At 45.7% G+C, this 26,061-nt stretch overlaps 1 protein-coding gene across 4 annotated transcripts in view; it reads right to left on the bottom strand.

Annotated features, from left to right (window-relative positions):
- Window positions 1-26,061, bottom strand: part of PAX7 (paired box 7) — a 100,410-nt gene that overhangs the window by 48,611 nt on the left and 25,738 nt on the right. For all 4 annotated transcript variants that reach the window (XM_037380729.1, XM_037380728.1, XM_037380731.1 and 1 more), the window contains exon 5: window positions 1,884-2,083. In XM_037380729.1, coding sequence (XP_037236626.1) covers window positions 1,884-2,083 — 200 coding nt within the window. The remainder of the gene's footprint in view (window positions 1-1,883; window positions 2,084-26,061) is intronic.

The raw sequence follows: 26,061 nt of genomic DNA, 5'->3' as shown, positions 1-26,061 counted from the left end.
AGGAATGTGCCTCGGAGAACAGCTGCTACTAGAGCCCTGGCAGGAACCTCCATGCAAGCTGCCTGGGAGCAAGTAGGGGGATTCAGAGATCACAGCTTGAGACGAGGGAAAAGTTCTCTTTATTTATTTATTTAGCTTTCCCTTTCTCTGCTTTTACCTCCATCCCTTCTCCCAGCCTTGTCACAGTGAGGTCAGAATGCTTTGGAAAAGGGAGAACCTGCCTCTGGTTTTTGCACTCCTTGGCACTACAGGGCTTTTCCCTTCCTCCCCACCATGCCCTCATCACAGCTCATGCAACGCAGGTTTTCTCTCACCCCATGAAAAGGTGTTGCCTAAACTCTGTTCTCCCTTAAAACTCCTTTTTTTCTTTTTCAGTCTGTTTCCCACAGAATTTTTATTCCTCCCTTAACATCTTATGTCCATCTACACAAATAAGAGCAATTAGAAACAGAATATGCAAAACAAAAATGCAGGAACTCACTCGTTCCAACTTTTTGTAACTTAGTCACCTTAATTAGCCACTTTGCCAGGCTCCATCTACCTATGAACCTACACAGCTAGCAAATTAATACAATATTACTACTGAATGCTCTGGCATGGTCTTTAGGCTAAGGTCAAAACTAGAATCAGTTTAAAGTTTGCTAGATTTCCTTTCTGCAGTCTCCGTAGCCAAATTGTGAGGGATGATGGATTCAGGAAAATCCAGTACCTCTGAAGAGAAAGCTGGAGGGAGGTGAGGGGGCATCTGCTGCAGTGCTGTGACCGGCTTAATACTTCTTTGGGAAAGAAGGCTAAAAGGAAAAGTCCTTAACGAACGTCCCAGGTGTGTGGGGGAATATCCATTCCCAGACAGCTGGGGGAAAACAGCAAAACTTTTGGCGGTTTTGGCTTCTGAGCAAGCACATCAAGCTCATTATCCTGAGAACCACAGAACAAAAAAAAGCCTGTTTTGTTTCAGAGGAGCTGGTTAATTGACTGTTTCCCTGTCATAAGCCTGGAGTGCTCTTTCCCTCCTCTCTCAGTGCCTGCAATTCAACTCTCGGCTGCGTGCACAGAGATCCCGTGCTTAGCCTGAAACTTAATCGCGCTGGCCACACGGAGGACGGACTGCTGGGGTCTCCATTTCACTTCTTTAACGCAGCACAATCCCCAATCCCTCCCCCTTTCCTTCCCTTTCCCCAAGGGACTCTATTATACCCCCCGATCTGTTCACACTCCTTATCCCTCTGCGTGTTTGCACACACTGCTGACCCAGCCTTTATCTGGAAGACATAAGGGTCTCTGTGTGGAGTTCCCACAAGGGCTATTAATCGTGTAGATGTCAGAGTCCCCTGGCTCCAAACCCTCCCTTCCTGCTCCTCCCCTCTTCTTCCCTCCCCCCGCCCTTTTTGTGCTCTCTGGAGATCGAGGAAAAAAAAGTTTTATGAAAATTCACACACAGAACTTGCAAACTTTGCAAAATATGATCTGCTCCCTTGGGCAAGGTTGGTCAATGGTGTGATTTCTCCTAAAACACCAAATACAAACATACACACACACTGCTTCCTCCTAGGCAAATGGAGGAATTTCCTCCAACAGAAAACAGAGCTAAATGCCTTGCCAAGTTAGGGAACATTTGGCTCCTGGTCCCAACCTGGATGGAAACCCTCCAGGTGGTACCTCTGCAACAGGCCAAATCCAGATGGCATATCTGCAAATCCATGGGAACCTGCAGAACTGCATTTCAGTCTCCGATCCTTGTGGATGCAGCTCTAGAGAAAAGAAGTGTGTCCACACTACTGCTTTTCAACACCCTCAGCCCCAGCACTACCATCTCCTTCCCCAAGGTAAACAAGAAGCTGTGCCACCAGGCTGACTTGCCATGCACTGGCTCTAGTCCTTACCTGCACTCGGGCCTCGGTAAGCTTGGTTCTCTGAGCTAGCTCCTCTCGTGTGTAGATATCTGGGTAGTGGGTTCTCTCAAAGGCTTTCTCCAGCTCCTCCAGCTGCTCAGCGGTGAAAGTGGTTCGACTGCGGCGTTGCTTGCGCTTCAAAGGCAAGTCTGGTTCAGATTCAACATCAGAGCCTTCGTCCAGCCTGTTACCTGGGGTGGGAAAGAAATGGGAGATGAGGCTTGTATGGTTAAAAGCCATACAGAGAAAGGCTGTTGGAAGAGTTAAGCAGCCCAGCAAAGTAATCTCAGTTCTACCATGATGGTGTCCGTGAAAACAAACACTCTGTGTATGATACATCTACCAGTTTTATGATGTTTCTGTAGTTTCCTGTTATTATTTTTTCCCCACATTGTAAAAAAGACAACCTATGAAAATCAGAATGGTTTGCCGGAAAGGAATGGCTCAAAGTCCTCTATTACTGAGACAGAACTTCACTTGTTGCCTTCAGTTATTTCAAGAGATTTCTATTTTTTATTTTAAATTACTGTTTCAGAGTTTACACTAAAAAATGTGGAAGCTGAAATGAGCACATTAAAATGTCAATACACAATGTGTTGGCTTGTGCAGCCTAATCCTCTTGTGTTTTGTCAAGTGTTTAAGATTTCAACTTTTTAAAACCAACTTAGAAGGAAAAAAAGAAATATTAGGAATTCGTACAGCTTGGAAAAACCTTTCCAGCCCCTCTTCACCTGTAGGTTGGGCTGCCCAGAGGATACAGTTAAGTTCCTCCTAACTTCCCAAACTTCAGCAGCAGTTTTGCACAGGGCCAGGCTCCTACAGCACTAAGACACTATGACAATCCTTTACCAATGTCTAATTGATCAGTCGCTTCTTCCACCTTCACTTGCCCTGGACCTCTGCCTTTCCCTTCACCCTGCCTTAAGCCCAGCACCACATCTATTGCCTTCTGAGGCCCTTATCAAACCCAAATGAGGACAGCTGGAATAAGTAAGTCCAGTTTTGCTCTTTTGGGTTTCTTTTTTTGTCTGGAGATAAAGGAGAAGGCACTTCATTGATATTCACCAAGCTTACAGTCAGACTCAGCAGATTTGAGAGGGGACGCAGCAAGAACGGTGTTAGCTGCGACTCTGGTGTTTGCCAGAGGCCTCTCAGGGAGCAAGGCTTGGGTTTCAAAGATGTGCGATATGCAGGTTATAGGTTCCCTGCAGTCAGATGTTGATGTATGGAGGATCTCAGCCAGGCCAAAACTTTATGTCTGCCTTTGGGACAGTGAAAAATGTGCCACTGGTTCATGGCAGCAGAGAAGGAAGAGTATGATATATGAAACCTTTCACCTAGGTGACAGATCTGGCCTCTGTCACATTTTCCTTCTCTCTCATGAAAATAGGAGACTCATTAAATGCACACTTATTTTTTTTCCCCTACCAAGCTTGACCGCTGTCTTTCAGAGTGACTGCACAGGCAGACTGAGAGCCAGAATCTCCCTGAACACTGTGCTCACAGTGAAGTATTTCTTCTTTGGGGTGGTAAACCTTTGCTAATTTAGAATTAAAGCAGGACTTACATATGCTCATCTCGATGATGAAGTCCCCTAAAGTTACTAATAATGTTTTTCAGTCCTCTCTTTTTGTTCAGCTTCTATACTATCATCATCCAAAAATCTGCCTTTTTCTTTTCAGAGCTGGGAACAGCAGCTGTGACTTCCCCAACAGCTGCTCGAGAGTGGCTGCAGTCTGAGGAGTACGAGGCAAATATCCCATCTGAGCTCACTTGTTTATACTGAGATCATCACAAAACGCCATCGCATTCAGCTTGCTACAATACAAAAATGCTTTTATGTCTTGGGGCTTCATAGGGAGGATGCGGTGTCAGAACTCAGCTAACTACAGTTGCACCAGAGTCAGAGAAACTCTGCTGCAGAGGAGTGGATGGCTTGTTTTGGGGGCAAACACATCACCTTGAGAGGTGTTCCCTTATTCTAGCTCTGGCTTAGCAATACATAGGGTCTTTACACATGCTCAACTTTTTAGGCCAAGAACCTTTTGTTTCTCACTGACATCACTGAGAAATTCACTGTTGACTTCAGAGGAACAGCATCTGTCCCACATTTTAAAGACAGTTTCACTGTACGTAGTAGAAATCTATTACTAAATTAGCTTTTTGGTTATGTCCATTTTCAGGGAAGGTCTAGAGTCTTCAGTGGTGTAAAAGGAACATCTGCACTTGAAAATAACAGCCCTCCACATCTGGCTCCCAGATGATTCAGGGCAGGTAGAAGCACATCTGGACCTTGGGAGTACCATGCCATGCAAAAGCACATCTGGAAACCTGCAGCACACAGTACATTTTTTTTTAAGTTAATCACTTAAGTCACTATTATTGGTTTAATTAGTTAGTATCTTTTCTGGAAATATTTGGTATGAAAAATAGTAAGGACAGAGGTGTGTTTGGGTCCAGGATGTGAGAGGGCCAGTGTGAGAAAGGGGAAGGAAAAATACACTAAGTTAAATGTCGTTTAATTCTGGAGGTGAGTAGGTGAGTATATTTCTTTACAGTTAATACATATTTCCATACAGTTACTATGCATGCTTACTAACAACTTTCAGCTTGTGAGCTCTTTAGCACAGGAATTGTCATTGATGGTATGTTTCACACTGGTGTAACAAAGCCCCAAACTGGTTGGCAAGTACTATGGTGACAGTAATGTCAAAACAACTAAGATCTCACTTCTCCTGCCCACTTGATAGCAGTGCCATAACCATCTACCTACCGCTCACCTGCTTGGTTGGTCCAGCTGCTTACACAGCATCCAGTATCTCCCCAAGGGAAGGGAAAAAAGAAAAAGAGGAGTCTAGAAAAGGATGTGTAACATGTTTCATCACCCACACTTCACTTTGCTCATTTTTTTTCTGCAAAAGTCTGGAAGGGAAAACAGCCAAACTTTCTTCAATATATTTATGCTCCTAATTAAGGATCCCTGATTTGGCCACAAAGTTTTGGGAGACAACAACTGATTGTCATGAGCAACAATCTGTCCTACTCACAGCAGCACCAGCAACTGCACTGGCCATCATGCTGGCTACAGGGTTAAAAAGGTAGAGAGGCAAAACTTGCAATATAAACATTCCTATCTGCAAGTCTCCAAACAGCTCCTGACTGGCATTATCTCCTTTTTACAACCATGGCAGGGATGGCGGAAGTCACCCACCTACGGTTGCCTGTGAGTCAGGAGCAAAGCTGGGAAAAGAAGCCACAGCTCCTCGTGCCAAGTCCGAGGCTCCAACAACCCAACTACAAAGATGAAACCGAGAGAGCAAGAAAATTCCCAGGGTATGTCTGGAACCAGCTGGTCTTAGTACGATGCAGCTGCTGCTGTCAGACACAGATTCATTAAACAATATAGAAAGTCTTTCAGCTGAGACAGGCTGCAGTACGAGCCTATTATCTAACACATCTATTATCAGGGGGCAGTCTCCCTTACCTGCCTAAGATGCAACTCCAGGATCTAACAGGTCTTTTTCATTCCTAACAGCTGAAATCTGCTGGACAAACCATTGCCATAACTTCCACAAAGTCTCTGTGCAATTAGAAGTTTTATGAAGCTGCAGAAGTAACTCAAGGGGACTCCCTCGCTAGGCAAATCCAGGGGGATTCATCCAAAACGTGAACACTTCATTTTCTGTGGCACATGCCTTATGAAAGAAGGATGGGCAGCAGTGCCAGCAGCATGAGCAGGGGGTGAATCCCCGTTTGCAGCCTCCAGCACAACAGGGCTATTGCCACAGAAGTAATCATTAGCATGTGCCGGTAGCATTTTACACTTACTCAGCACGTATGGCAATGAACACCCTGTAAATATGAAGGTGGAGAAATATCTAGCAGCAGCTTCTTGTGTGGCTTACCAATCGTTAGTTGTGATGAAGGATGGGAAACAGCTAGCTGTCCAATATGCAGGTCCCCTAGGGTAGCATACTGGCTAAAGACTGACAGAAAAGAACAGAATGGAGAGGTGAACAGGGGGGAAATCTCATGGCAGGACAAGTCAGAAAAAAGGAAAAAACTGACAGAAAAGCATGTGTATTACAGGACACACACACTGATCTCATTACATATATATTTATTTTTTTTAAGAGCAATTCTAGCTTTATTATTTAGTGTAACTGCTCTGTAGCTCAGAAAGAAAAAACTCCAACTGCTCAAATCTCTTTGCTTTGCAATACTCTAAGAAATAAGGAGACGTAGGCTTCACTATGGGAACAAAAGCAAGGTTGCCTGTGTGAAAATTCGTAAACTCTTCCCTCTGCTCAGGGGGAGCTATTCAAATGTACAGGCAACTTCTTGAACAGAGACACAACATGGCTCATGCAAGAGGGGAGAGACAGCCGTGTGAAGGGACTTGCTGAAGGTTTGCACGGAGTAATGTCATCCCACATCTTCAGGGAGGATGAGCTGGGAAAAACTGAATAAACCAAAACGGTTCTTTCTCCCTGTGGAAATGAGTGCAGCCAGAGCACGTGTGCAGGTGTGTGTGCAGGCTGGCATTGGAAAGGTGACAAATATAAGCCCAGGCTTGTCCTGGGACCCATTCTAGCATGAGGAAACATGTAAATTATGGCCCACAAACTACATTCCTGAATAATGCTGCTGATTCAGGTTGGGGTACAATTAGCAGGAGCTGGGCAGAGCTCTTTGGAGGGCTTTGAAAGAAACAGAAGTAGACTAGAGCTCAAGCAAAGGAACAAGAAAAACCCTCCATAATTATGGACTGGATGTGTCCTCCCTCTCCCCATTCCCTTCACTCTTCTGTTTCCCTTCCACCCCCTCTGCCTTTCTCCTCTCCACCTCCATTCACTGCTTCTGGGTGCCTCTTAGCCCTGGAGTTAAATTAATCAACAGGATTAGGCGGAATCGGCCACAACAAGACCCTCCAGGCTCAAACTGAGCCCTTGATGCTCTACAAGGACCTGCTGCCTTGTCTTGAAGCACCTTGGTGCCGTCTGGAAGGATTGGCAGACAGGACCAGACATGAAAACGCATTCATTAAAGTGGGGATCGGATTTTGTTAGAGGGTAAAGGGGAGCTGCACATTCTCTCCTTCAGTATTTCTCATCACATTTCCTCTCTCTCTTTCTCTCTTGCTTCCAGCTGCACCATCCTAAAAATTAAATGTGTATTGGAGGGGAGAGTTGAAGAAGGGGGGAAGGGAATGGTTTTGTGAATGGCTTAGCTGTAACTGCACCTTTTGTGCTCCAACTGGCTTTAGCAAACTCACCCATATGCTGCTGGAGCAACGGCGATGCTCCAGAAAACCAGATCTGGAGGTGACTGACTGAGAAGCTAATGCAGCCGCAGGGGAACTTGGATTTAATGGCATGACAGAAGTAAGAAAATGTATCTTACTTTGAAGGTACCAGCAATATCTGACCACCCCCACGTTACAGCCTCACACCACCCCCTTCTTCACAATGCTCTCCAACACCAAAGCTGTCATGCTTGGTGGCCCCAACAGCCACCCCTGCATAAACATATACAAGCACATTTTTCCAGTCCTGCGTGTACCTGAACTTCAGGTACATAACATTACTTCAGGTTATTTTATGCCGGAAGACAATTAAAGAGTCTCTCCGTGGCCTTGAAAAGAACAGGCTTCACCTGCCACATGATGCTTTTGCTGCCTGACGTTCCCTTAATAAATAGAGTCACATTGCCATGAGACAGTGAGGAGGTACTCCTCTCACAGGCGAAAATATCTCGCAGTTGAGGTTACCTAGTCATGAGGGCCTGAAATAATGATATATTATAGCTGAGAACCCTGCCATGGACTTTGGCTGTAGTACCCCTGTGGAGCAGGAAGGGTGGGACCGCACACCTCACACTTCCCACTGTCCCAAAAAGATGTGGTATGAACAAGGACCACCGAGACGCAGGCATTTATTCACAGAATATGTCTTTTGTGCTGGACTTGCAGTCAACGGCTTTAGAAGCAAGAGCTGAAGCTCTCCCTGACTTCTTAGCATCTGCCTTTCCCTCTGGCAGAAAGCAAACAAAACCCATCAAAATGCAAACAAGACTATGAAAAGCCTGAGAGAAGGGTGACACAGTGGCAGTGTCACAGGCACAGAATTGGATTGCCTTGATTTTTCTTCCCAATATGAAAACCAGAACACCCTTTTCTCTCTCTCTTGTTGGAAAACGATGAAGTCCTGAGTTCACAATGAGAGAGAGGTGCACATGTGTGCACAGAATAACCCCTGCTCACCTCCAAACCTATTCAACAGCAGGTGGGACTGCAAAGGGAGACAGGTGTTGCAAATTCATCCCTTGCCCCCCTTTCCCTTGTCCAAGCACATTCCCAGACACAAAAATCCAGTAATCGACACAGCACATACAATAAAGCTTGGGTTTCCCCCTCCCTCCCCTTTCCAACCTGTAAACTCCCCATTCTCCAGCATTTGCTCAAGCCTGCGCAGCTGTATTACAGTTTAACATAGTTTAGAGGGCTGTGGTGTGGAGCAGCAGCAGAAAACGAATCACATAATAGTTGATATGCGTTTTAATCAAGTAATTCGGCCCAAGCAGAATGATAGTGCCTGTTGGTAGGGTGCCCTTGAATACCAAACAGACTGGGTAGCAGGCCTAGGAAAATGAAAAAGTCATTTACAGCTCAGCTGGGGACTGCAGCGTTCAGCAAAGCATTAGTGTGGGGGCCTTAGAAGATAAAGGTTTGGGTATTTTCCTTTTTTGGGGGGTTGGGTGGGTTTTTTTGTTGGTTTGTTTTTTAATTCAGGCACTGAACTGGCCAGCTGTAACCAAACCACAGACTCAGCTAATGTCCATTATGGGCTTTACAACCTGGAAATAATACTCACAGTGGAGCTGATGCTTTTGAACAGGGAGGCAGAGACAGTGTGTGTCTTGTCTGTCTGGGGTGAATACAGGAAAGGAGGGAGGGAGTCAAAAAGAGAGGTGTTTCACAGCTGGATAATTCCCTCATCACATCAAATTCTCTACTGAATGAGCAAGATCATATGTGGAAGGAGAAGCTGTAGGAAGGAGGCAGAAGGGAAAGCTGGAGGTTTAATGGATGAAAAGGGAGCGTACACAAAAGGTATCCAAGTATGCGCACCCCTCTGCATGTGGGTGATGGGACACACAGCCAGCAGGATGACCACAGTGAGAACCACACAACCTGTCCTGGCTTGGAACAAAGGATCCAGTGATTTCTCCATGTCTGAATTCCAAAGATTCACCCAGGAGGAGCCCCACATCCACATGCTGGGCTTCAAAAGTCAAAGGTGATGTAATGTGTTAAGTTTTACCTGGTTCTGCCTGTCCTACTTCCATGAGCACTCACCCAAAACTTATTTCCCCCCAAGCTCTGTCAGAATTTGCCTCTTAACTCATGGATTGGTTTGGGGATTTTAAGAAAGCTCTTATACAGGGGTATCTCACCTGGCACTTGGCCATGAAATACATATATGCCTCTAAACAAAAAAAATTATTAATTTCTCTTTAGTTAAAATGCTAGTTTGGGATGCACAGAGGTCCAAAATTCACCTCAATTTTCCACTATAAAAATCCCTGCATCTCCTTGAACAAGCGCCTTAGCTTTCTGGGCTCAGTTCTAGCCAGGTTCACAGGTATAACAAGTGGAGCACATTTTAGAAAGAAAAAGCTAGAGACCCTGTTTTCCTTGGAACAGTCATCCATCACCAAAAGCCTCTTGCCAATACGAGGCTTTGCACTGAGTGAAGATATACCCAACAGCTCTCTCTGCATTCCTCTCTGTATCAATGGCAGCCATTCCAAGTAACTCTGTTCAGCTTGGAATGTACCTTTGCCTTCAAGCTGGAAGCTAAACTCGATGAAGGCTTTTCCAAGCCCACAAAGAAGAAGGAACTGCATCCCTAACCAGATGCTCTTTCAATAATCCAAGCCATGCATACAGACCAAGCAAACTCCTTTGCTGACGTACACCAGTGCTGTTCTGGTAAAAGCCAAGAAGCTGTACTTATTTATCTTGGTGGAGGGATCTGGCCCCGGAGGCTCCATCTACTCTGCATGTGAAAGTAGTAAGAGACATCAGGACCCCAGCAAATCCTAACGCAAATCAGGGTCTGGCAGCATAGGTACCAGCTGCAGTGCCCCCACGCAAAGACACATGGTCACAAAAAACACAACATATTCTGTTCCTTGCGAGTAGTGAACAAAACCAAATCATCCAGAACATTTGAAGGAAGATAGGGAGGGAGGGAGGGCAAAAGAGAGTATGTCTCCAACAGCCTTTGTTAATTCCCAGCACTGGCCTGAACATAAACAGATGGAATATCCATCAACTCCAGTCGTCTTTTCTTTTCTTTCAACTTTTTTCTAGTTCTCGCCTCCCTGCCCCCTCCACCCCTAACACTCTTTCTTCTGGCTTTTGTTTGGCCTTTTAAAGAACCCCGAGGTAATGAGGCCTGCCCCAACTCCCCAGCACATCTGTGAAGTCCATAAAAGGCCCCTTTTTCACTTCAATATTCATAGCCGCGTGCTTGTGGCAGGCGCAGGATCCAGCGGAGGGCTGTACGAGAGGGACCGCAGGGGCTTGCTGGCTCCTCTACTTGAATTGAAATGATGTAGTTAGATGTAGAGAGGCATCAATAGTGCTCCCAAAACTGGGAAGCAAAGGGAGACCAGCTGAGATACAGGGGGAATAAAGAGGCAGGGAGAAGAAAAGTCTGTTCACTTTCTCTGGAGTTTTCCCTTTTTTGCTTTCTTCCTTTTTCAGCATCATCTCTCCAGTTCCCTTGAAGCAATTTCTCATAGATACAGGGAAGCTGATGGACCCACTCCAGGGTCTGAGCTGCAGACCAGAACCCAGAAGAGGTACCCAGGATGCTGGAAGCCTGCTAGTACTAAGGATGGGAGATCTGATCCTTTGATAACTGCCTTGATTTCCAAGTTAAAGCAGCAGGTCAACAGATTACCTGGCCTGCACCATATGAAGCATTGTATTGCAAGAAGGACTAGTGGGTATATGGTACCTGTGGTCAAAAAAACAATAGGTGACTGACCAAAGGGTAAAATTAAATGTTTAGCTTGGTACTCTGTGTTTTGTTGCAGCACTTTTCCTGGCAGAGGTACTCAGCGCTTGCCTGGGGCAGCAATATGGCATGGCCCCAACTCAGCCAGCAGCCTCTCCTGCCGGTGCTCAGCTTGAGCCCCTGACTCTCACTCGCTAAGTTCATGCCATGCCTTGACCAGGCTGCAGTTCCAGCTGGGGGCCAAGGAAATGCAAGGAAAGCCCAGTGATGCCCAGCTTGCTGTAATCCTACTCTTTGTGCTCCAGCCCTGCCCGTTTTCCCCCAACAGCAAGTGTACATAACATCGCAGCCACTGTAGTAAGGGGGCGAACCTCTAGGAGCCTATTACACCAGTTTGCCTCCTCATTCTGAGCACAATACAGTGTCTAACTGCTCCCCACAAGCGTTACGACCACCCTCCAAGGTTGCCAGGAGATACAAGAACCGTAATAGAAAAGACACTGTACTATTCAAACACCTTTAGGAAAACAACACTCAGATCCACAGGAGAGAGACTCTGAACTGACCCTGTACAACAGGCACCTCTGGGCAGTTTTGCCCTTATACCTCAGTTCTCACCTTGGGAAACCTGTGTGCTTCTATCCCAGACCCAATCCCCCATACTTCATCTATCCTAGTACTTTTTACTTCATAATTTTCCCAAAGCTGACTGAGCAGAAGCACCATAGCTATGTCTCAGATGCTGGTGATACCTAAGCAAAAGTTACCTTTCCCCAGATCTGGGCTGGATTCCACTTGGTACGATGCGTTCATCAGCACATCACGTATGCACAGACATGCCATCTCAGATGTCTAGCATCCTAGTGAGGTGCACAAATCCAGGTTTCACAGTTTCTCATCTGTGACAACCTCTGCTCCCCCTGGCTTTGTCCCAGCATAGCTCGTGTACTTGAAGTACTGCCACCCCTTCTGTTCCAGCTCTGGGCCCCACACGCTCTGCCAGCACATCTCAATCTCAGCCGATAGCTGCCTGGCTATTCTTACCCTGGTGTCCCTGCACAGCTCTGTCCTTGCTCCTCCATCCCAATTTGCAACACCCTCTTTTATTTTCATCCTAAACCCCTATATAGCTCTGCCAATGGCCCTTAATCTTGTCCTGTAGTTCCTCTGCTGTTCCAGCCCTGGGCCTCCCTGGCTGGATACATCAAGTTAAAGACCTTTCAATATAAGACTCTTTCAGGAAAGATAAACAAATTTAACCTCATAAACCTTTCCCAATCCTGAAAAACCAGCCCGTGAGAATGAGGCACCAGAGACCACTTAACCACACATGAGAAACACATTCCTCCTGCTGTTTGCAAGCCCTGCTTCATTTATCTGAATGTCAGACCGACTGCCTGAAGCCAAGAGGTGTGCGAGAGTGGGCACGAGCAACCACTTCACTTCCTTCACTTTGTCCTCCACCGGGTCTGTGAAAACAGAGGGACGCAGCAGAAGTCGTTAACGCAGTTGTCCTTGGAGAACATCCAATTCTTTTTCCCCTCTTCAGCTTCCTTCACTTTCCTGTGTCCTTATGCTTTTTTATTTACATAGATACACACACAATATATACACAAACATATGTGTATATATATGCACACATCCTCTCTCGCTTCACTGCTACTTCCACTTGCTTTCCTGCTCTCTCTGCTGCACTTCTGCTGGCTCCTCCATCTTTCTCCCTGTATTTATGCCCCTCCCCTGCCTACTTTTCTCCCAACACACACAAACAGTCACAGCTTTACATTAATTTCAGCCCACGGAGAAAACACCAAAGTACGTGACTGTAAAGAGCTCCAGGAGAAAGGACCCACAAGCAGAGCGTGCCCCTTGTCAAGCTGGCCAACAGCAACTCTGGCTGCCGCTGAAAATGTGTTGAGAAGCTGGACTGTGACATTCGCCTGCAATTGAACCCCTCTGCTTGTCTCTGCTGTTTGCTGCTAGCCGAGCCGGGAGAAGAAAGAGAAGAAAGAAAAGTATAGGGAGGAGAGAATGCAAGTGACAGAAAGAAGGATTGAATGAAGGAGTGAAAAGAAAGAAAGATATCCCTGCGCCGCTTGGTCCTTTATCAGCCCTGTCATCTGGTGCAGGGCCCTGTTCGCATTGTCTCACCTTGGACAAAACAAAAAGGCGTTTTTGTGCAGATTCCTTTAGAGCTGCCAGAGCCCGCACCTTAGGGGGTCGCTAAGGGCTGAATGTGCAGCTGACAGCCCTACGCAGCCCGATGTGATATCAATAAACTCCGACACGTCAACTCTTCAGCACAGCTCATGTGGAAGGTACGGCTTGAATATTAAAACCCCCAGCGGCCGGGAAATAAGCTTGGGGCGGAGAGGGGGAGGAGGTGGCTCAGAGCAAGATGAGGTCGACAAGCGAGGGGGCTGCACGAGCACAAGCAAGGACAAGGCAGCCAAAAGGAGAGACACCATTACAGATCTGCTACCTGCTGTCTCTGTAACTGCTTGCTGTCTTTTTGCTTTTATCCTTGACCACCAGTAAGGACAAGAGGCGTACAGACTGATACAACAGCTTCTGCTACAGGTCCTGGGACAGGGATTCTCCTCGAGAACCAAAGCGGAGAGGAGCTCAACAGCCAAACCAGAACCTGTGCTCACCTGCTTGGTATTGCATCCTGCCCAGCAGGCATTTGCTTCAGAGCAGGCATGGTGTACACACACGTGAGCAAATATACTACCTCTTCATGCACTGCTGTTTCTTATATGATGGTGCTCAAAGGCATCCATCAATGACAGAGCCTCAGTTGTCCTGCCAGCAAAACTTCCACTCCAGAGTGACAAGCCAGGCAACAGAAGTGCCTGTTTTGCTGACTGGATCAGCAGCAATTTTTTTTATCCATTTCTGATACTATAACAAGATGCTTTCCCAGAGGAGTAGGCACAGTACCACCACAGAAGTACTGGTGGCCTTTCATGCCTGTTAGCACTGGCTACAAAATGTTCCTCTGCTGGCACTTTCCATCACTAGGTTCCAGAGTGAACATGCCCAGCTGAAATAAGAGAAGCAGCTTGCTCCAGGAGAACTGAACTATGTTAAGCTCAGAGCCAGCTAGGCTCTCTGAAGACTACATAATGTCCCTTAGTGCTGATGAAGGCAGGACACAACTGTCCCATGAGGCCACCATCAAGACAGAAGTAAGTTTCGAAGTCTCCAGCCCTATGGAGTTTTTTTCAGGAGGTAGATAGCTATATATGCATGATATTCTGTGGGGTTTATCTGCCAAGTATTTCTCAGGATACATGACTTCATTCTTTAGGTATTTTAAAATGTAACAAGGGATCTTTCAGGAGCTCAGGATGATCTCTTTCCCTCTTGGATTGTGATCCTATGAGGCAACTGTGCCCTGACAGACATGGAGCATAAGCTGAAACCTTTCACAACTCCTTCTTGCTTAGGAATTCAAGATGAGGAGCAAAGTCAAAAACATTTCCCACCATCACTAAACCAGAAGGATGTGTGCAGCAGAGCTCTGCTCTTACCAGATGGAGACACTGAATACGTGGGGAATGATGTTTCAGCCTGTCAGTCACAGATGGGAAGAGGTATTTCTGCTACCAAATCTATTTTGGTTAGAACTGTGCAGGTCTTGAGTTTTTCAGTTTAACAGTCAAATCCCCCAAATGCAGGGAGATGACAGTGTTTCAAGATAATCTTAAAGAATGTCTGTTTGACTGGACTGCTTGGTTTTGTGTTTGTTTTGTTGTTTGTTTTTTTTAAATAAAGAATCAAAATATTTTAATCTAAGGTAGTAGAAACATTTCAGCTGACCTGAAACAAAAAAACCTTGCTTCGTTTTCAAACTATTTGATCATAATTTTTTTTTCTGTTAAGGAAAGGCAAGGAATCAGCTTCATTTCAACATGAAGTTGCAATTTGAAAAGGCACTGAAAACCCCTTTTATCTTTTGATTCCCCTCCCACATGTGGCCAATGGTCCTGCGGTCTTTGCAGAGGCTTCTGGTCTTGCTTTAGTTCAGTTCTGAGCACATGCCCTTTGCCAGTCGCAGAAATCAAGACAGCCAAGAGTTGGTACCATGTTGTTTAGAGACATGATGTCTCTAACATCAAACTGTTGGTTCCCCTGTGACTACTGCTGTGCAGAAGGGAGAGCATTTGTGTGCCTGGCTCTCTGGGACCTGCACAGACACATGCAGCCTTCTGTGGTGTGAGCTAAATTCTGGCAGTCAGGCCAGCAAGGTGGCAGGCATGTGAAAAATATCTCATGAGCTACATGTAGGACTGGCACTGTGAACAAAAACAAATTCTGAGCAAAATCAGCAAATAAAATAGATACTAATGACACCCACTTGGGAAAAAAAAAAAAAAAGTCAGAACCCCCCAAAAAAATACTTGAAAACCAAGCAGTGAAGTGTTACAAGAAGAAAATTCTCACCCTCAGCTTGAACGGACAGAGCAAGTGCACAAAGTGTCACAGGAAAAATATTTTTCCAGCTACTGATGAGCCCACATGAGAATCACTCACCCTTCAAGGGGCCCGGTAATATGTAAGTTAGTTCCACGCCATGTACAGTTTTGAAAGCTGAGCACTGACCATGCAAAAGCCTAACCCCTTTCATCCACCCCTTCTTCCCAACCAAATTTTACAAACCAGAGAAAATTAGCTGGAATGTTTAATGAACCTTTTGATATTCATACTTCTTCAGCTGGTAAATAATTTCATTCTGCACGCTGAGGACATTGAGGGTGCAAGCACGGAGATTTTCCTCTTGGGATAGGGTAAGTTGGCTTAGCTAAATTAAGAAATTACCTCCCCCTGAAATTTGAAACACTTCAAAAATGCAGTTGTCTGAATTGTCCAGATTCTGTGTTTCAGAGTGTGAAACAGTATTAACTGTGATTTGTATTTCTGTAGTTCCTACAGCCCATAACTAGGGTTTGGTAGGGGGGTTGCACCGTACCGAAGCAAACATGGACAAGCGATGGCAGGAGGACAAGACGAGGGAACTAGATGGTGGAAATTCATTTTCACTGGTCTGAGTCAATATTGGAAATAACATTTGGATGCCCTGACTCCCAGATGGCTGCTGGTTGATCCTTTGTGAACTACAATGCCAAAATAAAAAATCATGACTTACTCTGATTCCTTGCCAGATGTGCTGCCTAACTCCTATATCAAGTCCCAAACTCCTGCTTAGGTGAAAACATACCTTTTTTGCAAGACACCGCTCTGCTGAGTATCACCTGCAGCTCTAACACATTATTCAAGTAATTGATTAGCCTGCCCTTCTTACTTCAACACTTTCCTCCATGCCTAAAGATTCCCATTTCATGCTTCAAAAAATCCCAGAAGAGAACAAGCTCTGGGGTTGCATGAATTTACTGAACAGCGCTGGAGCTGTTAGCAGCAGGGACAAGGCAGACCCCTCTACTAACCAGCAAGCAGAGCATCCAGATGCCATCTAACAAATCCAACAGGTCAGCAGAGGTTTGAAATCCAAGGCGCCCTTTGAAAACTAGAGTGTTTATTTGTTTTAATGGATGTTTTCTAAACAGCACAACAGAGAAGCCAACATCAGAACAACTTTATGCACAATGCAAAATGAACTATGCATTGGGACAGTTGGAAGAGTAAACAAGAGCCCTAGACTTGAAGCCTGAGCAAAGCACAAGCTGAAGAGCTGGATGGTGCTACTTCGATATTAATTTTAACCCCGGGTGTGCTGTAGTTTCGGTGGGGAGAAACCCCACTGGGATATTCAAGCATTGGGCTCCAACTGGCAGCAGCGGGAGCCGAGCCCTGTTCTGGGAATGGCAGGGCTGCCCCAGGTCATGTAGCCACCGTTCCACTCCCCACTGCGAGGGGCCCCAGCACTGGATATTTGCAACCGGCTTTAGCGTCACAGTGGGAGCTGGAGAGGACTTACCAGCCCTTTGTGATGGATACGCTTTTCGGTCCAATGCTGCCAGCGCTATCGCTATTAGAAATGCCACCAGAATACAGGATAGATTTTCCACTCCCTTCTCATCCATTATCTTATCTGTCTGTATTGTCCCCTGTTTGGTATTGGGCTCAGGGACAGCTGACACACACAGACACAACTCAAGAAGTTCCAGCAAGCCTTGAACCTCGTCGCACGGGCCACGACTGGGTCTTTTAAAGGCATGCTTTGCACACTGTGTCTCTGCGATCTGCGCGAGATGCTGATATTTCTGGGAAAAACTTTTAAAGCGTGGTGCATGCCCCACACCTACTTAGTATTAGGTGGAGGCACCCATCTCAAACCAGCAGAGACTGAGTACTCCCTTTGTACCTACGAACAATCTTCCCCTCGCATTGATGATTAAAGATTATCCATGCACTGCTGACTGCACGGGAGCTTTGCCACAGTAGGTGCTGTGTGGAGCCATGAAAGCACATGGTAGTACCTGGTCCACAAGTGAATACCAGCAAAATCCAGCATATGTATATACATTTCAACAGCCTGGTCACAAATGTTCACACTTAGCTAAATTCATAACAACCATCTATAGCCAGTCTTAGCAAACCCATAGGAATGGCACAGATTTTTCTTTACTAGAAGCGCAATCTAACATTTATATTATTTTATATTCTTGCAGAATTTCACTGGGATTAATTTCATTCCCAGAGGGCAGAAGAGTTTCTCTTCCAAAACCTGCAATTTCCATCAAAAACATGTACAAACTTAGATCAGGTACATATTTTTATATAGCTAAAAAAATTAAACACTATTAGCAAAAATAAGAATTTTTAGGCACAGAAATAATTATATTTAGTTTTAAAATACTTTCTTAGTCCATACCAATGCTACATTAAAATAATTCCTTATAATTCACTATCAATTTTCACAAAACCTAACTTACTTTCTTTAAATTTTAATCCATTCTAAACACTCAAACTTCAAAGTTTTTGTTGATGGTACTCAAGATATTTCCCAAACCTGCACAATGTCACCCTCTGCTGACGCATTCAAATAGAAGTTTTTATAACAAAAGAGATAAACGGTCAATTTGATCCAGTATCCTGCCCCTGACAGCTCCCAACACTAGGTACTTCCCGATGGAGACATAGGCTACTCTGTCATTATCTCCTGCACCATTACTTCTGTTGAGTGAAGGCTAATCTTCCCAGTGCCAGTTAATTCATGGCTGAGTCATGCAAAAACCTGCATTGCTTTTTTCATTAAAAATTATTATTTGGTATGTAGGATCAAACCAGGGCACTACTCAAAAGTTCAGCTGCTATCTAGGACAACTTGAGCCTGAAAATCCGGGCTGGAAAAAAGTCTCCCAAGAACTGCAGAACAATCAACATTTGAAAGACATTTACATAAATAAAGAAGCAGGGGATACAAACAGCTCATTACTTGCCAGCAAATTCTGCCATGAAAAACTGGAAATCTGAGCAGAGTTAGAGGCTGTCTAAATAAGGTCATAAATAACTATTCTTTATTAGAAAAGCTTTCAAATTCATGAAACAAGGCCTGAGTTTGCTTGCCGATCTTCATCCCTCCTCAGCTTACTCTGCAGAGGTGCTCACTCAATTGTTTTGTTTGCCTTCACGAAGATTGAAGCCGATTTCACACTGGTCTCTTAGCACTTTCTAAACCCTGTTCGATAAGCTTTAATTTGAGATGGAAATTATAGTCAAATGCTTTCATCTGGTACTTACTGAGTCCAAAAGGCCAGGTAAATTTAAACAGAGCAACATATATGACTTACTAGCAAAGGTACACACCTAAATAAAGATGGTGAAAAGCATGGTAAAGGTTAGAAAACTACATACTAATAATAGCTGGACCTTCTTATATGCTTACATATTCTGTGCATGATACCTAAGGATCTGGCCAGACATGGAGAACAGAAATACGACTGGGGTAAGTACTAAAAGGGATAAATATAAATTACAGGTATTTGAATGAAATTGTGGCTCTGAAATTCTCTGTGACTTCAAAGTGCCATTGACAGAGGCATTTACTGCACTTGTGTCCTGCTGTAGTGTTGAGCCAGTGGGCTCTGTGCTGTTGTTTTGTAAGAGAGGGGTGGGATTTATCCTCATAAATGTTCTGGAGTTAGAAACCTTGCTCCAAAGTAACTGTCACTTATCAGGGGTGCAGTGAATGTAGGCAGAAAGAGAGATACAGGGGACTACATGCCTGGTGGGTGGACAAACAATAGGTGAGGTTTCCTTTTAACCTAAAAATTGTCAGCAGCTGGAGAAGAGATAAAGTGGCAATGACTGAAAACAAGAAGTGTACTTTAATCAATATTTTAGTACCTCAAAATAAAACAAGAGGAGGAGAGAAAAAAAAAAAAAAGTCTGGATCATCCGTCACCACAGGCCAGCAGAGCTGTCATGAAAGAAATAAATGGCCTGGATTGTCTGCAAGGGTGACTCCAAGTCAGTGACATTGATCCACATGTCCATCTGGCTGAAAACTTGTTTGTGGGCTGACCCTTCACTTGGTGAAAAGTGCCTCCTATGGCTCCTTCTGCCCATCATTGCTCTCTCCTTTCCCTCAGTCAGAGATAATGAAGTTACAGAGCTCGCCAAGAAGGCAAGGAGGTTGCTGGGTTTTTTTTCCTAACCCTTCAGCTCCCTCTGAAACAAACCCAACAACAACTCAGCTGGTCTTCTTCTGTTATTTTTGTTGGAGAGACTCCCCCAGACCCCCCTCCCTATGGATCTGCTGCTAATAAGAGTCGTGTAAGTTTGTTGTACACCTGCCAAATTTTCAGATGGGACAAGGAGCCAGCTTGCAGGGTTTTCCTGGACAAGAAAGCCTGCAAGGGCAGGCAGGAGTGCAGCAGTACCTGAATGCTGGGGTTAGAAAACATGACAGGAACTGCCCTGCACTGCATCACCATGGTGGGAGAAGGAGTGAGAATAAAAGAGTTGGAGAAGTATGGAGGAGCACATGAATATTAGCACTCAGTGAGGAATGCCCTTGGACAATATTCAAAAGCAAACCCAGCTCCTGCGGCATGCTTTGGGGAGAGACACAGCGGCTGAACCTAACATGATGTTTACTGTTCACCGCTCTGATCGCAAAGCACAGACTTTGGCTGTACTAGTACCTGGGGCTGTACAGACACATGAGCACAGAGCACAAGAAAGGAAGGAAAGCCCAGAAAGGGCTAAACTCACACACCAGCAAACCCAGACACCACAGAGAGCACTGCCTGGAGGCAGCCAGCAATTTCAGCACAGACTGCAAGAAGGGGTCTGACCTTGCCAAGGCTGTCACAGGGTCCCCAAGGCTGCCGCAGTAGCACCGCGCTGTGCCTGGCCAGCTCTCCCGAGCACTGGGCCCCACTGCCCTGCGGGCTGACCACAGCCAGGCAGCTCCCGTGGCCCACACCACCACAACCAGCCCACACCAGGGCTGCCCTGACTGGCTACCTGCTCACATTAGGGCTGTCTTAACCAATTACCCACATCAGGGCTGACTGACCCTGCCACAGCCACTACACTGAGCCCGCAGAGCAGAGCCCTGCCTCAGCCCACAGCCACCCCGCTCCCCTCAGGTGCAGGGGGTGCTCCCATTGGCTGCCCTCGCTGCAGGCCCACCCCCTGAAGGTAGCCCAGCCAATCAGGACTGACCAGGCACCTGGGTGTGGTGGAAGGTGCCAGAAGCAGGATTTACCTCAGGTGCCTGGCAGCCATGACGGCAGGGATGGGATGGCTGTTCCCTGAGGGACTCAGTGCCCATGGTGGCCTGGAGAAGGGTTGAAGGGGTAGAAGAAACTCCATTTTCCTTTAGCTGACAGCAGGCAGGGCCCTGCATTAGCTTCCCTCCAGCCTGAAGGCAGAAGGGGGTTGGGAGCACCTGAGGCGTCCATTTGCTGTGAGGGAGCGGAGGGCAGCGCCACATGCAGGCCCCTCAGCATACCTGACCTGGAGGGTGATGAGGAAGGGGACACAGCATATGGATTATACCCACGTTATAGCATCATACCTGTGCTGTTTCAATGAGAGGGATGTTTGGCCTGTGTGCACAAACTGTGGCCTCTGGGCTGCTGTGTACATCGCAGTGGGATCGGGGGGGTGGTGGGCAGGCAGCCATGAGCTGACGGCAGCTTGAGGGGGGCACACCGAGTTAAAAAAACAAGGCAGGAAGAGTTTTGGGGAAAAGGTGGTTTAAGGGACTAATCTCTGAGATTTAGGAAATAGTTCACAAGGGGTGAAAGAAACGGGAGAGGAGAGGCTGAGGGGTGCAGGGAGTGAGGCCAGGCAGTTGTAATTGGGGTAGATTGCACAGGTCCTTACACAGAAAAAGCCAGATTTTGATGTCTCCCTGAAGAGAGATGCTTGCACAAAGGCTTGAGGAGAAGATAGATTTTAGCAGAATAACTTTGAATAACCAAGAAGCCAGGGAGGAAGAAACTCAGGAGCAAGGAAAAAAAAAAAAAGACTTAGTAGTTCATCTCCTGCACACGTCCATCAGCACAAGGCTGTTCTTGCCAGTAGGAACTTTTCCTCCTAGAGTCAATAGTTAAATTTAAGTCCCAGCACTTTCCCTAGCATCCAAATGCCGCAAGAGAGGGAAACCGGACAGTCCGACTTCACTAACCGCTAAGTCCTAAAATTTCTTTTTTTTTTTTTTTTTTTTTTTTACCCCCCTGTCCCTATTTCTTTTGATTCAGACAAAACTCCCTCTGAAGTTGAGTGGACCAAATACGAGGCCATTTACTCAAAGCTCAATTCAGATGTCACTGGGGGTAAATCTCCATAATGCCAGCTGGCGCTTGCTTGAGTGAGCAGTCATTACTGTCTAAGTCAGCCATCCAGTAAAACCTGAACCGGGCCCACAGGAGATGTAGTAGTAAAGGGACAAGCCTGATACTGAGGAAAATGGGGTTCAGAGCACCATAGACTTTTATTTAATTAAAGGTGAGCTGTTTAGCATCTGTGTTTGCAAGCACGGATCACAACAGTCCCCAAGGAAAGGCAGTTTGCAGATACTGTGGTAATAAGGCCAAGCAAGCAGCATTCCCCATAAATTGTACCAACTAAGACAATTCAGTTTGTGTCACAGCATCCCGATCTGGTCTGTTGAGTTGTCTGCAGAGAGCTTTAATCATAATTTACGGAGGCTAAGTGCCTAAAAGTGAACCCATTTAAAAATCACAGGCTCTGTTGAAATTAGCGGTCTGCTGGTTTAGAATGGTTAAAAATATGTCTCACAGGCTGCTAGGAACTGAGTGAGATGTCCTTGATTATTTTTTTTTTTTTTTTCCTCACTCTGCAGGCAGGACCTCATGGTTATTTCTTCCAGCTTAAACAGTATAGGACACATTAAAACAGAACAAAGCAAAAAAGCCCAAACCGAAAACCTCGATGGTAGGAGGGGGGGAAAAGTTAGCAAAAACTCAATGAAGGCAACAGCCGTTTCTTCCCGCCTCAGGTCTGATTCAATCAGGTCTTTCAAAAGAAACTCCTGTCACCACAAACTGCCTTTTCATGCCAGATTCCTCCGGCTCCCCCTCTCTGCCCCATCCCCTCGACTTCAACAGCACCGATCAATCTCCAAGCGACACCCTGCTCCCCCCCCTCCCAGCTGCCTCCAGCCACCGCCGTTCCCAAGCAAAAGGCAGCTTCACCCAGGAAGGTGGTGGAAAAAATGTGGACAAATTTCTGATTTGCAACACTCTGGGAATGGGTTTATTGCCATTGTTTGAGTGCAAATGTATAAATAAAGCAAAACGAAGATTCCAGGGTGAGTCCGATGAAAAGCAGAAAACAAGAAATTTTATGGCCATAAGTGGCGTGGGCTAATGGTGATTTTTGAGGCACTGGACCATGGTAGTTACTTAGCTAAATGATTGCTGTGAAACCGGGCAAGAGGCTTATTTCTTAATTACTGTTACATATTATGTCAAGCTGACACTTCAAGGCATGCTCGGGCACTGATAAAGTTAGCCAAAAAAAAAAAAAAACCACCCCAACCATACTAAACCCAACCAAAACACCCTTACCATTCTGAGAGGCTGTTTTTAAAGCGTGGTATTTGGAGGTCACGGCTGGCACCCAGAAAGGGGTGCAGTGGGGTCACACTTTCCTTACCTCTAGATCCATAGGATAGGGCAGGAACAGGCAAACCTCTGGGAACCTGGCAGCCTTTCAGCTGGCTGAGCATGGAGGCTCTAGGGGACTGGTAGGAGCCAAGAGGACCAGTGGCACTAGGACAGAGGAAGGGGACAGTCCCTGCTGTCCAGCCATTTGGAAAGAGCGAGAGACAGGTTTTCCCCTTGGCCACAAGGAACCAGCCCACCATTTTCAGAGCCGAAAACATCATAAACGGGAGCACAATTCAGCCTTGAAGAGGGACGTGGCATGAGATAGATCACGGAATAAGGCAAAGCAGCATATTGTCCCCATCTCAGCGCGGCTCCTGATTTCTAGTGGCTACAGAGCTCACTCAGCTTACACTCAAAGCTCTCCACAGTCCTGCCAGGACACCCACCTCTCCTCCTTCCTCTGCAGATCCAGATGTTTGAATTCAGTTTCCCTGGGGCCACCTCTTTGCTGCTGCGCCCTGAGAGCAGTCACTGGCAACTGCTTCTCTTTTGATTGCTTTGCCCCCATGCAACATCATGGGTAACGCGGGGCATGAGCGATCAAGCTGCTAATTCCCTACTCCCCGATCTATCTATGTAGCCATCATCAATTATATTGTACATATACTTTGATCACATATAGCCTGTATGTAAAAATCTCCCTTGGAGGTAGCTCAGATTTGCAGTTCCTTATGTATCCCATAGGTTTACAGTCCAACAGACTGTAGTTCTGTTACTTTACAAAATAAATATATAGACTTCCCAGGGTGCTGTTCTCTCCCTCACTCTTTGCCCAGTGCACCAGGAGGTGTACAAATCCTCAACAAAAGCATGGTCTCTGCACTAAAATCTTATAACCCAAGCACGTAGTTTTGTCAGTGAGATTTCTTCCCAGTCTAAACCAGTGCACTCCAGGAGAAGAGGGAGAAATTAGGCATTTGGAATGCCTCAAGAAAATTGGCTCACCGCTGGCATGAGCTGGATATAAAAAAACACTAGAGAATATTGAGCTAGGAGAGATGGACAGAGCAGCATCACACAGTCCTACATGATCCCTGTTTTTAATTTTATTTAATCGGCCAAATCAACACCTCTGTCTCCATGTGACCTGTCAATTTGTGGCATGCAAGATTCAGAGATGAGATTTACACCTAGGCCTGTTTTACCCTATGTAAGTTGATTATTCCCTACATTTAAAAAAAAACAACAACAACAACAAACCTCCCTGTGTAAGAATGCTAATGGCAAAATATATTCACAGCTTATTTAATAACCCAGACTCCATAATTGCAACAAGTAAGCTCGTCCTGAGGTGTTTAAGTTACATTTTGTGAGCAGAAAATTCTCCCTGAAAAAAAAGAATGGAAAATGAGAAGTCGTCACTGAGACTCCTCAGACTGAGAAATTTCATTCCCTTGGAATTAGTTTCTGTCCTCAATACTCTTCTGAATAAATGTAATTATTTGTAAATTGTGGGGCTTGCTTTGCGACTAGCTGGCCATGCTCCCGAAAATGCATTGGTCGCCCATTGATGTTGGAGAACAAGTAAGGGCACTCTTTCAAAACTTTGGGAAAAGGAAAAAGAAAAAAGAAAAAAGAATACAAAAAGTCAGGGTTCTTTTTTTCTTTTCCTTTCAGCTCTTTGGAACAATTTGCCTTCAAGAGCCCTGGATTTGCTCCAGTATTTTTGAGGTAGGAAACATGGAGAGGTTTAATTCTTTATTGACTCCATCAGGTTCAGGTTACAAGTTGGGGTATAAAATTATAAACAAATGGATGGCATTTACATTTCTGAAGTGTTTCCAGTCCCCTCACCCTCATGCCCCTCTGAAAGGTACAGCACAAGCGGTGCTGCCTGGGTAAAGGGAGCCAGGTGGCTTCACCAATAAACAAGACATCCTTTCTATCCTCTTCCTAGCAGCAGGCTGCTCTCTCCCTCGGGTCCCTGGCTTGAATCCAAATTGAAATCCTACGTGAGCCACGTAGGTCAGTCTCAGGTGAACCCTGAGGAAATCAGACTTGTGTCCCGAACCCAGCGGTCTGAGCAATTATAATTTTATAATCCCAGTAATACAGAGAATAAGCTAAAAGTTCCCTGTTTTCACGAGCAGGTCAGCCCTAATCAGGATCGAAGAGAAGGTGTCAAAGAAATGGGACAGGAGGACGCCCATCAATGTTTACTGCCACCCCCTTAGCCATTGCCACTGCATTTTCTAGGGGAGCATCGATTCAGATCAGCTTGGCGAACAGCTCCAGAGAGGTTTTCTCCTACTATTGAAAATAATTGCTGTCATTTGCTCTGTTGTCATATTTGTGACTGGGAAGTGAGGAAATGGAAACTGTAAAGTCACACAACTCTAATCGAGGCTTATGGTTCCCAGAGAGAGGAGGGACAAAGTGACAGCGGCACTGCCGATGTCACTTTTTGTTCTAATGCGTTTCAAGTAGACAATCCTGCCCAACCCTCCGAGCCTCCCGCAAAGATCAGAGGCTTGAATGGCAAGAACACGCAGGCAACTGGAGGGAATGCTGGAATCAAAGCCAGCCAAGCCCCGCAGAAATCACCAACAGCCCAAGTTTTCCCTTGATATGACCGTTTGTCATGAGCAGTCAGAAGTGCGGCGCTTCTCATGATGACATATAACCTTGATCATGAAATAGTAAAGATGCTGCTTCACAATTAATATCAACAGGCTCCTTGCACATCACTGTGTGACAGCAAAGGCAGTGCAAGTTGTAGTAAGGGCTTATTTGAAGATCCCGACTGATGTGTAACTAGTGCAAAAAGAGGAGTACGACTACAACGGGGCAGCTTTCCCTGAGGCAAACTCTTAAATACCCAAAATGGCAACAGCCTCTACTGAATAGACTTAAGGAACCGATAATTATTAAGAGCAATTCCTTGGAGCCTTGACAGTTACAACATCTTGGCTATTTCTGCAATGTGGTGAAGAAGTACTACTCCAGAGCTGGTTCACATTCACCTACGGAATTATTAACAGTGGCTCTTGCAGTGCTTAGGTGTTTCTTAGACGTCCTCCAGCT

Source organism: Falco rusticolus, chromosome 3, assembly GCF_015220075.1.
Source record: "Falco rusticolus isolate bFalRus1 chromosome 3, bFalRus1.pri, whole genome shotgun sequence".
Classification (NCBI taxonomy): domain Eukaryota; kingdom Metazoa; phylum Chordata; class Aves; order Falconiformes; family Falconidae; genus Falco; species Falco rusticolus.
The sequence above is the reverse complement of the archived record's forward strand: the minus strand, read 5'-3'. Positions and strand labels throughout refer to the sequence as shown.